Raw genomic sequence first — 10,914 nt, forward strand, 5'->3', positions numbered from 1 at the left:
CCCGGTTCTCAGGGAAATGTCACTTAGCAATGACTCTCTGACCAACACATGGCTGAGCTGGTGGCCTGGACTCTTTGTCCTTCCATAGGACCATGGCCCTGGCTCTCTGTGAGGTTAGCTCGGGTCTTCCTGCCCACCTCAGAAGCCCCTGTAAGGCACAGCCTCCTGGCCCCAGAGCCCCTGGGGCTTTTCTTTTCCCAGAGGGCATTGTCATGACTTTGTGGGCCACAGGACTGACTTCTTGGCATTCCTCCATCTTTGGGGTACTAGGCCCCCTGCAGGAGGACCCAGTGAATTCTTTATTCCAAAGAGATTGATTCCCTGCCTGGTCCCTTTCATGTATAACGTTTTTCCACGGTTATCTTCCCAACAGGTGTTTGATATACTAAATGGGAAACCATATGAGCCAGAGTTTACATCTGACGATTTACTTGCACAAGGTGAGCTCTGAACCAGTGTTCGATCCACACTGTCATTTAAAGGGGCAAGGGAGCTGAGTGAAGTAAGTCAGTCGGAGAAGGACAAACATTATATGTTCTCATTCATTTGGGGAATATAAATAATAGTGAAAGGGAATATAAGGGAAGGGAGAAGAAATGTGTGGGAAATATCAGAAAGGGAGACAGAACATAAAGACTCCTAACTCTGGGAAACGAACTAGGGGTGGTGGAAGGGGAGGAGGGTGGGGGGTGGGGGTGAATGGGTGACGGGCACTGAGGGGGGCACTTGATGGGATGAGCACTGGGTGTTATTCTGTATGTTGGTAAATTGAACACCAATAAAAAATAAATTTATTAAAAATTAAAAATAATTTTAAAAAAAGGGGGGCAAGGGAGAACCAGCATTTATCCAGGCTGTCCTGCAAAAGGCACAGCAGCTTATTTCAGAATCAAAAGTTCCTGGGCGGATGCAAAGGAGAACATCCCGTTGTAATCTGCTAAGACACGTATACCGCCTTCCTTAGCGGGGCTGCTGCTGACACCAAGTAAAGGAGCCTCACTGCTTGCACCGGGTGTCAGAGGGCAGCCGTGTGGCCATGCTCAGTACCCCCCGAGGGTCTCTGGTCGCTCAGGACAGCTGTGTTTCTTCTTCATTCCCTCAGGAGACATGAAACAGCTGACTGAGGATGCTAAATTGCAGCTCTACAAGTTGCTAGAGATCCCTGATCCGGACAAAAACTGGGCTACTCTGGCACAGAAATTAGGTCTGGGGATACTGAATAATGCCTTCCGGCTGAGTCCTGCTCCTTCTAAAACTCTTATGGATAACTACGAGGTAACACATCAGCTCACATTTTTACTTGACTCCCCTCTGTTAACATCACTGACCCAAGCATGGTCCCCTTCCCCCTCCCTCGACCCCGAGGAGGAAGATGAGTCATGACCTAGGCCAGAGTGGAAAATCTGCCTTCGTGAGAAAGGTGGTTTTCAGATATCCCAAGGTGTTCCCTATTTTCAAATACCTTGAGATTTCCTGCAGAAACCCTACTAGAAGGTCAGGTTTGTCGCAGAACTTTGACCCTTTGAACCAACGTGATATACTGTGATCCACATGCATTCTCTTTCTGTCCCCAAGCGCACGCCTTGATCTCATGTCAGGACACCGAGTCAGCTTTCTGTGAGGTGAAATGATTGTCTACTGAAATTTCCTTGGTAGTTCTTGTTTCTCAGTGGTTTTCAGAGCTCCAGCCTAAGCAGGGATACTGCATGACCTTCATGGCAGGTAGAGTTTCACTGCCTCAGCACTTCTCTCCCTCTCTGTCCTCTGTGCTTACTGGAAGCCGCTTCTCTGTGATTTCCTGAGTGGTCTCTGAACTGAAACAGGAAACTCGACTCGAAGGTCACCTGTCTTCTTAGCCGCTCTTGGCTCTGACCCCTCCAGGACCACCGGGCTCTCGCAGGGGCCTGCGTCGCGGTGACAGCCTGCCTGCTGGCTCCTGACACCAGAACACACTCTTCACGTCTTCCTTGCAGGTCTCCGGGGGGACAATAAAAGAGCTGGTGGAGGCCCTGAGACAGATGGGCTATACCGAAGCCATCGAAGTGATCCAGGCGGCCTTCTGCGCTCCGGAAACTGCGGCCCCCAGCCCAGGGAAGGGTGCACCTCAGACCCTCTCGCTGCCCCTCTCATCTGCCTCCACGAGGTCGCCAGTAGGTAAGGGAAAAACAGAAAAAGCAGCTGAGATCATCTCCTGCTTCCCCTGGGCCTCCTGCCCGGCCCACAGCACTGCCCCTGAGACACACAGCACGGACTCGCAGCACAGCCCAGTAACCCTCTGTGTCCCTGCCAGCGTATCCTCGCTCGCACTCTCAACAACCACTCTGAGCACCGAGGATTCCCTCCTCTTTGAAAGTTCAATGCTTGGCCTGGCCTGGCCTGGCCACGTCAGGCAGAAGCACTTGCCCCTTGACCACTGCGCACGCACCCCGCCCAGCTTCCTCTGAGACCGCCTCCCCTGTGCATCCACCTTCGTTTCTTGCCTCAGTTGTGGCAGCGACTCCTAGTCAGTCTCCCTGCTTCCAGCCCACCCCTCTCCCTTCGGTCCACTCCTGACACAACAGGCAAGGAGATTCTTTTTAAGTTAGTGTGATACCTGTACCTGTTGTATACCTCTCAGTTATCCATTCGCCAAATCTTTACTGAGCACATCCTTTGCACCTAGCACTGTTCGAGGTTTGAAGATGGAGCAGTTAGTAATAAAGGCAACATTCCTTTATCCCTTTCATAGGCCCTTCCTCCCGCCCCACTTTCCTGCACCCTCCTGACCCCAACTACTCCTCTCACAAGTCTGATCCTGTCTTAAGAACCCGAACCTTCCCTTCCCCTCCCCTGCAAAGATCCTCACCTGGTGGCTCCTTCTTGCCCTTCAGTTTCAGCACAAGTGTCACCTTCTGAGGGGCCTTCCTAGGAGAGTCGGGACAGATGTTGTACACGCTGGAAAGAAATAACAGCCCTCGTGTCCTAATGACTCCTTCCACACAAAGAAATAGGAAAATACTTACATCTTTAAATTTTTATTTGATCCCTGACTTACAGTCATTTAAAAAAATACGTCCTAGCACATAATAGAAACCCAATAAAGATTGGGTGACCAAATAAATCAACAAATCTATAACAAAACAATAGCATGTCGCTGCCATTAAGGTCTTCATATTTTAATATTGGAACTTAAGATACAAGAAGATGGCATTTTGATTTGTGTATATTAGACTCTATTTCTTGGTCACTTTCTCCCTATAGGAAATAAGTCAACATTGTTCAGGTCTCTAAAGAGGTTCTTAACAGGGAGGATATGACTTAATTATTCATCACAGGCTCATTTTCACCGTAACCACCTTTTTTTTTTTTTTTTGTTACTAGAATGTTTTTGAGGCAGTGTATAGCATTTAATAGCACAGGAGGCCCAGAGAGATATCTCATTTTTAGTTCCTACTTCGGTCACCCATTTCTTTTGCCTGGGTTCAGCCATTTCCCCAGCTATAAAATAGGTAACCTGGTGGTTGGAAAAATAGACTCGATTTCTAAGAAAAAAAAGGCACACTGTGAGTCAGGAAAATTCAGAAGGGATTCTGATAAACGTGAGGGTGAGGAAGAGATGTGAAAACACCTGACGAACTTTGCTGTCTCCGCGGTGTTTCCATTGCCTAGGGCTCTCCCGCCCTCAGCCACTGCGTAGGACAGGCGGGCCACAGGGGCACGCTGCGGGGACCCGTGGCAGCTGATGGGCAAGAGCAGCCCACGAGCCTGCTGGGAGCCTGGCTGGAAGAGCAGGTGTCCGAGGGCCAGGGCTCTGCGTTTTCCCAGCCATGCTTCCCAGTGAATCTGTGCTTCTCCCCGCAGACGAGGTCCGAGACGACAGCATCTGTGACAGCGGCGTGGAGACCTCCTTCCGCAAGCTCAGCTTCACAGAGTCTCTGACCAGTGGCAGCTCCTTGCTGACTCTTAACAAAGCGCCCCACGAGTACGGGCAGGAAGGACCGATAGAGGGCAAAATCTAGCCCACTGCCCATTGCCCACACTAGGTCAACCAAAGCTCTGCGATTCCACCGTTGTCCAAAAGAAAGAAGGCAAAGTGCATCCCAGGGTGCTTGGAAGAAAACCGGCCTGCCTGAATCTCTCTGAATTTAATTCAAGGCCTTTTGAAGTAGGCTTTCTTTCTCGGTTCTCACAGGAACGTTGGTCTGGCCCACGGCCACAGCGTCTGGAGCAGTCAAGGCCTCAGCCGGCCTGACGCCTCCATGTGGGCCAGTCTGCTTATTGAGCTTTTCCAGCTGCTTCCATTGTCACCACTGCTGCCCCTCGCTGCGCTCCTGCTGGCATTCAAAGGTGGCACAGTCCCCACCTGGTGTTCCTTCTCGCCGTCCACAGCACTGCTGTGCATTCAGATTGAGGATTAAGAAAAGGGATATTTTTTAAATGAAAGTTATGTGGTGTATAATAATAATAAAAAAAGGCTTTACTGCTTTTTCTAATGTGGTTATCTATGTGATTTGAAAAAAGAACATATAATGTCAATATGTAAACATGGTTACAATCAGTGCTGAAAATGGTCTTTTCCCCCTTTTTCTGCATTTTGCTATTGTAAATATGTTTTTTAGATCAAATACTTTAAAGGAAAAAAATGTTGGATTTATAAATGCTATTTTTTATTTTACTTTTATAATAAAAGGAAAAGCAAATTGATGACCTCATTTTGTTTGATCTCCAGAAATACTTTTCTACGATGATTCCTTGTAATCATGGGATCATTCCACAGCCGGTTATCACATTCACATTCCCCTTTAGAGTCAAGTTTTTGACCCAGAAATGAACCCAAAAGATGATCAAAAGAGCCGTATTTTAAGCTGAGATGAAAGCTTTGGGTTTGCCAAATCGAATCCTCACTTGGCTCATTTCATTTCAGTTGTATCCCCCTCACCCCCTCCTCCTCATGCAGGGCCATTCCTCCCACCCCACAGTGGGCTCTCTTGGGTCTGTGATGCCTCAAGTCCTGCCCGCTCAGCACCCCAGGGGCCTGGGGCCAGCGGCCTTCCAGCATGAGGCTTGGCTGACTGCTCTACACACAGAGGCTCAGAAACAAGGGAGGGGAGAAATGAAAAGCATTTGGAGGAGGTGCTGTGATGAACACTGTCATCTGCAACCAAGAACCCTCTTTAACAAAGGCCATGTCAACCCCACCTCTGGGCTCCCACTTGGCCAAAGCTCTCTCTGCCTGTCAGTTCCTTCTGGGATTGTCTCAGGCACAGAGAGCCACCTCAACAGGTCACACTCATTTCCCTGATGGCCCCAAGTAACACTGATTGACATGGCATACAAAAGGCTATTCAGCCCAGGACTAGGTTGTAGGGCCCTCTTACTGGCTGAGCTGTTGTCTGGGTCTGCATCACAGCACCGGCCTTCCCTCTACCCACCCTCTGTCCAGGACGGCTTCCTCCCCCGCTTGCCACAGGCACTGTTCCCAGGGCCCCAGGCTCCATCTCAGAGCCGGCTGCCACAGAGCCCAACCAGCACAGGGGCTGGGAGCTAATGCTAACCTCTAGTGCCCAACACCTGAAGTCATGCAACCCTGAAAATAACCCAATCAGGCAGACAGAATTAGCTCCAATGTACAAAGGAAATTGAGCCCCAAGAATTCAACGAGGCAGTGGCTAAGCTGCTTCTGAGTTTATATCCAAGTCTAGTTCCAGAGCATATGGGTTAGAGAATTATCTTGCTGTGGGATAAAAAGATAGATTAAAATAATTGAGTCTAGAAGTAGACCCCAAAATATATAGGAATTTAGTATAATGGTAAATTTCAATTCAATGAGGAAAAGATAGTTAATAAGTAGATACTCCATCTCGTTCATCACTGGGAGGAAGTCCATCTGAACTCCCATTTCCCTCCTTTTATCAAATAATTTCCAAATACATCAGAAATGAAACCATTAAAATGCTAGAAATACCAGAAATCATGGATGAATAATCTTGAAATAGAGGAGGCATTTTTAAGCAAGGCTTTGTTCTTTGGTGTAATACAGTTTGGGTTCTTCATTTCACAAAAAAAAAAAAAAAAAATGAAATACGTTTTTAAAATTTGACTTCTATTTTGTATTACATTGCCATTTCTCCACATGCTCCAATCCATTCTTCCAGTTTTTGAAAGCTATATCTTAAAAAACAAAAACAAAACCTTACTTTCCTTAATTTTCCAACAACAAGCCTGTGCCTGTGTTCCTTCACCCATTGCTCTCAGTGGCCTCTTCCAGCTGGCCAACACCAGGTCTCCTCTCTACCGTGTGAAGGCAGATAGTCCTCCCACTGAGGGAGGGGCCTGTGCTCCTCCCTCATCCATGCAGGCCTATGACAAGGGTAGAAGTGATGGTAAGTGGCTTCCAAGGTTAGGTTGGAAACTGCAATGCAGCTCTGTCCATCGGGGCCCTCGCCCCCACCCCTTACCCCCAGCCCCAGGTCACTCCCTCTTGGAACCCAGTTACCATGCCCTGGGGGAGCCAAGTGGACACATGGAGAAGCCATGTGTAGGTGTTCCAACAGCTTTCACTGAGGTCACAGCCAACGCCAGCACCAACCAGCAGATGTGTGAGGGTGGGAAGCCTCTAGATGATTTCAGGTGCTAGCCATTGAGTCACACGGGTCTAACCTTCACGCTGCCTCTGCCGATGCTGCCCAAGGAGAGGCGAGCCCTGCGCAAATGGCAGGTTCACGAGTGAAATAATGGTCAATGGTCGATGTTCTAAGTCCTACCTGTGGAGTGTTACCACTCTCCCGGTCTCTAACCTGATAGCTCCCATGCCAGAAAGCCACTTTAAAGGGAAGCTGACTCCAGGAGGAACCACTAAGCAAAACATGCCGAGAATTAAAAATAACATTCCCCTTCTTCAATAAGAAACCTGGTTTCTCTTCTGTTCCAGAAACTTCCTCTTTCTCCTCCCACATCTCCGTGTGGCTTGAGCCTCTGCACGTTGCTCGAGCAAAAAGGCTATGCCTCTGAGGAAGGAGCGTCTTTCCTATTGTACCAGCAGATGGAGATAAACACCAGGAGGAATGTGGGAGACCAGGGGGATGCTACAATGGGCCCAGAATAAACCTTTCCAGAAAGCTGGTCTCTCAGCAGGAAGCCTTTTAAAAATAGCTTTCTCAGAACTTTGTCATCTTTCCTCTGCAGGCATCACCTAGGCTTTCGCAGGACGGGCAGGCTCTCCTGGCAGAGGGAGGCCTCCTCACCCAGGCCCCCCCCCCCGCCAAGGGGTCCTCCGTGGATATTCCTGGTCACTGCCGTGGAGGTGGAATGCAGCCTCACAAACCACACCTTCCACACCTTAGCAAGAGAAAGGAACGGGAGGAGCCAGGCGAACTCATGTGCGATCCCCTTTGCATTAATGATTTCTAAATGACAATTATGGGGGACATCCCTCTGAGGTATTTAACCTCAGTTTTACAGGGAGGATGATCTAAATATTAACTAATTCACCCCAGATTTAAATGCAGGTCTGTCAGAGCCCAAGGTTACTCTTTAACCATGTCTGAAGACCTTTGAAGGAAAGCTGTTGTGTCTAAGAAAGAAGGAAAAACAAATTCCATACAATTCTATACAAGGAGGCTGGGATCATAATATATCCCAACCAAAATACAAAATGAACCCGGAATATCATGAAATGGGTATGCTCCTTAAGTGTTAACCTGACTTGATTTTCCTTCTAAAACCAAGCTAAGATGTCTAGGTATGAATTATCCATGGACTGAAGGTCACTGGGTGCATCTCATTCTCCTTGTGCTTTTGGGGGAAATTTTCCTCTGATCTGTGCTTTGCCAGGTAATGGGCTTGGGGAGGCACAGGAATCAAGAGCAGGTGAAACCAGAGTGCTCTCTCTTTGTGGGCGCCTGGCTGGCTCAGTCAGTAGAGCATGCGACTCTTGATATCAGGACTATTCATTCGAGCCCCATGTTGGACACAGAGATTACTTTTTTCTAATGCTGCTTATTTTCTTAAGCATCATGGAACTTAGGGCTGGACGGTATCTTAAAGATCACCTAAGTAAATCATTTAAGTTGTTATCTTTTTTAAACACCTACGATAGAAAGTATCTGGTCTGTATAATCCCTACTAGAGTCTGCTGCTTCATTTAAACACCAATCCCAGAGACTGTAGGTTCTTGTCCTGTTGGTTGAGGGAGGTGCAAAAGAGGAAATCAAATGGATTCCCTGACTCTCCATTGTTATGGATTCCATTATGCCTCCAATGGCCTGCTTCCATTACCCTGGACAAATGACAAGTCCTACAAAATGTTCAAGCTTCTTAGAATGAGAGGGAGGAAGGGACTGAATTATCATTTTGTTACTTCCATCAACTAGCTTTTCCATCTTGATCTCTCTCTTTCTAAAATGGTAACTTCATTGAAATATCACAATAATCCTCCAGGTATGAAGTTATATATTCAGTCAACATTTTTTGAGCACTTGTTGCATGCCAGGCTTATGTACTACAATGGGTGGTCACCATTCATAATTTCATATTCCTTGTTTGAAAAACCTGTGAAGAAACCCCCAGTCCCTATTTTACAGATGACTAAACTAAAGCACACATAAAGCATTTAACCGCAGGATCTCCTGATTCCAGTAAGGTGGTTTCATAAGGCACACCTGCAGCAGGGACAGGGTGGCTGGGGCATGTATAGATCATGTACGTATAGTCCTGAAAGGATCCTGGCTGACAGTCCTCTTCTTCCCACCCTTCGCTCCCAGGGTCCCAGGCAGCTGGAAGGGCAAAAGGGCATGGAGAAGTACATGTCCGAGTTTTGAATGGCCATTTCCTCTCACATTGCACTAGAGAAAGACTTCAGTCCCATGGCCATGCTAAGAGCAGCGAGGCTATAGGCGTGATCAACTTTTGTTCCCAATATTAGGAGGGAGGTTGATCTTGGTGAACAGATCCCAGGCTCTGGCACAGATCAAAATTTTTTACCCAACTGATAGAGGAGCTTGAACCCAAAGGATCTTTCTAATTCCAGCTTAGATGCAAAAATTCACTCACCCTGAAAGTCCCCCTGCAGTCATGGTAAGTGGCCATTACCAAAAGCAAAATCATTTCCTAGGATTAAGAATGGAAGATGCACTGTGAGGACAGTCGCAGTTCCTTCCAGGAACTCCTGGGAGATGACCCAGGGTGTTAGACCAGGCGGGCAGAGGAGGATTACAGCAGAGTCGTGTGGCCCTTGCACTGACCCAGGAGGACTCCTGCTCTCCAGGCCTTGAGGTTTGTGGTTCCTTGAATGCCGCACAACACACCATGGGCTTGCTGATGCCAAGATTAAGAGTCTTGTTGGGTGGCCTTGAGGTCCCACCCAAAGGAGAGGGGCAGGCAGGTTTATCATCCTTGCGATCCACAGAGAACTGGCAGGACCCTGATTCCCATTCCTCAGATGGAATCAGGAGCAGCAGTGGGTTCCTGGGGATCTAATATTCCCTCCAGGCCAGAATAGCAAATGAAACAGAACTCTAGAAACCCCTTCTCTGAGGGTTCCTTCTTAGGACCCAGGAAGCCGAGTTGGTGCTGAAGATGGTCAGATGAAACCTCCGGGCACATGAGGGGAATGTGTAGGATCAGAGGAGGTTATATGAGTTGATGCTGGATACCAGACAACAGGGTGCTAGGACTATTCTCTGGCAAAAAAGATTTTTTTTTCTCAGTTCCAAACTGTTGTGCCGTTCCCCTTCCCTTTCCTAACGTAAAAAGAATCAACAACAAATTATTTTTGTTTCAGAAATTCAAATGAGATACTTCTAGTTAATGGATTTTTTTTCTTTTGCAGGACACCCTTTTATCACTTTGTCAGATGTAAACGTCCCCTTTTGCTTTTGAAATACATTTCCTTTTGTAGTTTTAAGGGAAAAAACCCAAAAGCAAAATCCCAAACTTTCCCCTACACAATATTTCCAAATGTTTATTCCCATAGCAATCTGAAGAGTAAACAGGGAGGGGTTTAATTCCCACCATTTTCCACAAAACGGCAAAGCCCCCGAGGTACCCGGGATTTCCTGAGCTGGTGTAAACAGTGAGGGCTGGACTCGGCCTTCAGTGCTCGCACTGCCCCCTCACTGAACGAGTGGCTGTGCCCCAAGGGGAAGGTCACAAGGACATCCGGGAGAGGGAAGGAACAGCGGCCAAGTGCAGGCACTGAAGGCTGGCGGGAGTGGCCGGGAGCAGCACCCCATCAGCAGTGCCCAGGGCCACACAGGGCGCCCGCACCAGGCCCTGCGAGCAGCCCCCCAGGGGCCGCTCTCCTCTTCCTGCCCGCTGTCCTCCCTGTCCTTCCTCCCGGCCTCCTTTGCTTTGGGGCTCTCGGGAGCTGCTTCTCCACACTCTGTCCGGTTCTGTGTTTTCTTCCCCCAACAATTCAGCCGAGACCTCCAAACTCTCCCGAGGGCCCCCCAAGTTTACGTGGGATCCCGCCCCACAGCTGCAGCGCTGCTTGGCCCGGAGAAGCCAGAGGGCCAGAAATCACAGCCCTAGGAAGCCCGACTGCACCCCCTCCCTAGAGTCCCCGGCCTGCACCCCTCCCACCACACCTAAGACCACTGCAGTGGGGGGGAGGACGTGACCTCCCCCGCAGGGGCCCAGCCGCCCAGGAGGTCCAGGTACTCCTGGACCCAGCGGTCCTTAGAGGCCTTTTCCTTCCCAGTTTTGCTCTTTGGCCCTGACTTCCTTCCTACCTGGCCCAGAGCACCTCTTGAGTGACAGTCATCATACTACACACACTTACATGAGCCAGGGACCACTTGAGCTCTAAAAGGCAAAGCGATACCAGGTTTAAAGCTTCAAGACAGAATTTGTGGGCGGCGAGTCACCCGCACGCCCAGGTGGCCGCCTCCTTAGCCAGTCTCCATCTCCCTCTTCGTCACCAGAAGGTCCTGCCTT

General features: G+C 48.8%; 1 protein-coding gene and 1 long non-coding RNA gene across 6 annotated transcripts in view; one reads left to right on the forward strand and one right to left on the reverse strand.

Annotated features, from left to right (window-relative positions):
• The window catches only part of NFKB1 (nuclear factor kappa B subunit 1), a 119,158-nt gene extending 114,467 nt beyond the window's left edge, over positions 1 to 4,691 (forward strand). For all 5 annotated transcript variants that reach the window (XM_077882143.1, XM_077882145.1, XM_077882142.1 and 2 more), the window contains 4 exons: positions 374 to 440; positions 1,103 to 1,275; positions 1,974 to 2,154; positions 3,841 to 4,691. In XM_077882143.1, the coding sequence (XP_077738269.1) occupies positions 374 to 440; positions 1,103 to 1,275; positions 1,974 to 2,154; positions 3,841 to 3,998 (579 nt within the window). In that variant the 3' untranslated portion in view covers positions 3,999 to 4,691. The remainder of the gene's footprint in view (positions 1 to 373; positions 441 to 1,102; positions 1,276 to 1,973; positions 2,155 to 3,840) is intronic.
• On the reverse strand, positions 2,999 to 10,507 carry LOC144303772 (uncharacterized). The gene is made up of 2 exons (XR_013370758.1): positions 6,476 to 10,507; positions 2,999 to 6,339 (listed from the first exon to the last, which is right to left on the reverse strand). It is a non-coding gene; the product is annotated as an uncharacterized LOC144303772 (long non-coding RNA).
• Between the last annotated feature and the right edge of the window lie 407 nt (positions 10,508 to 10,914).

This window comes from Canis aureus, chromosome 33, assembly GCF_053574225.1.
Source record: "Canis aureus isolate CA01 chromosome 33, VMU_Caureus_v.1.0, whole genome shotgun sequence".
NCBI lineage: Eukaryota > Metazoa > Chordata > Mammalia > Carnivora > Canidae > Canis > Canis aureus.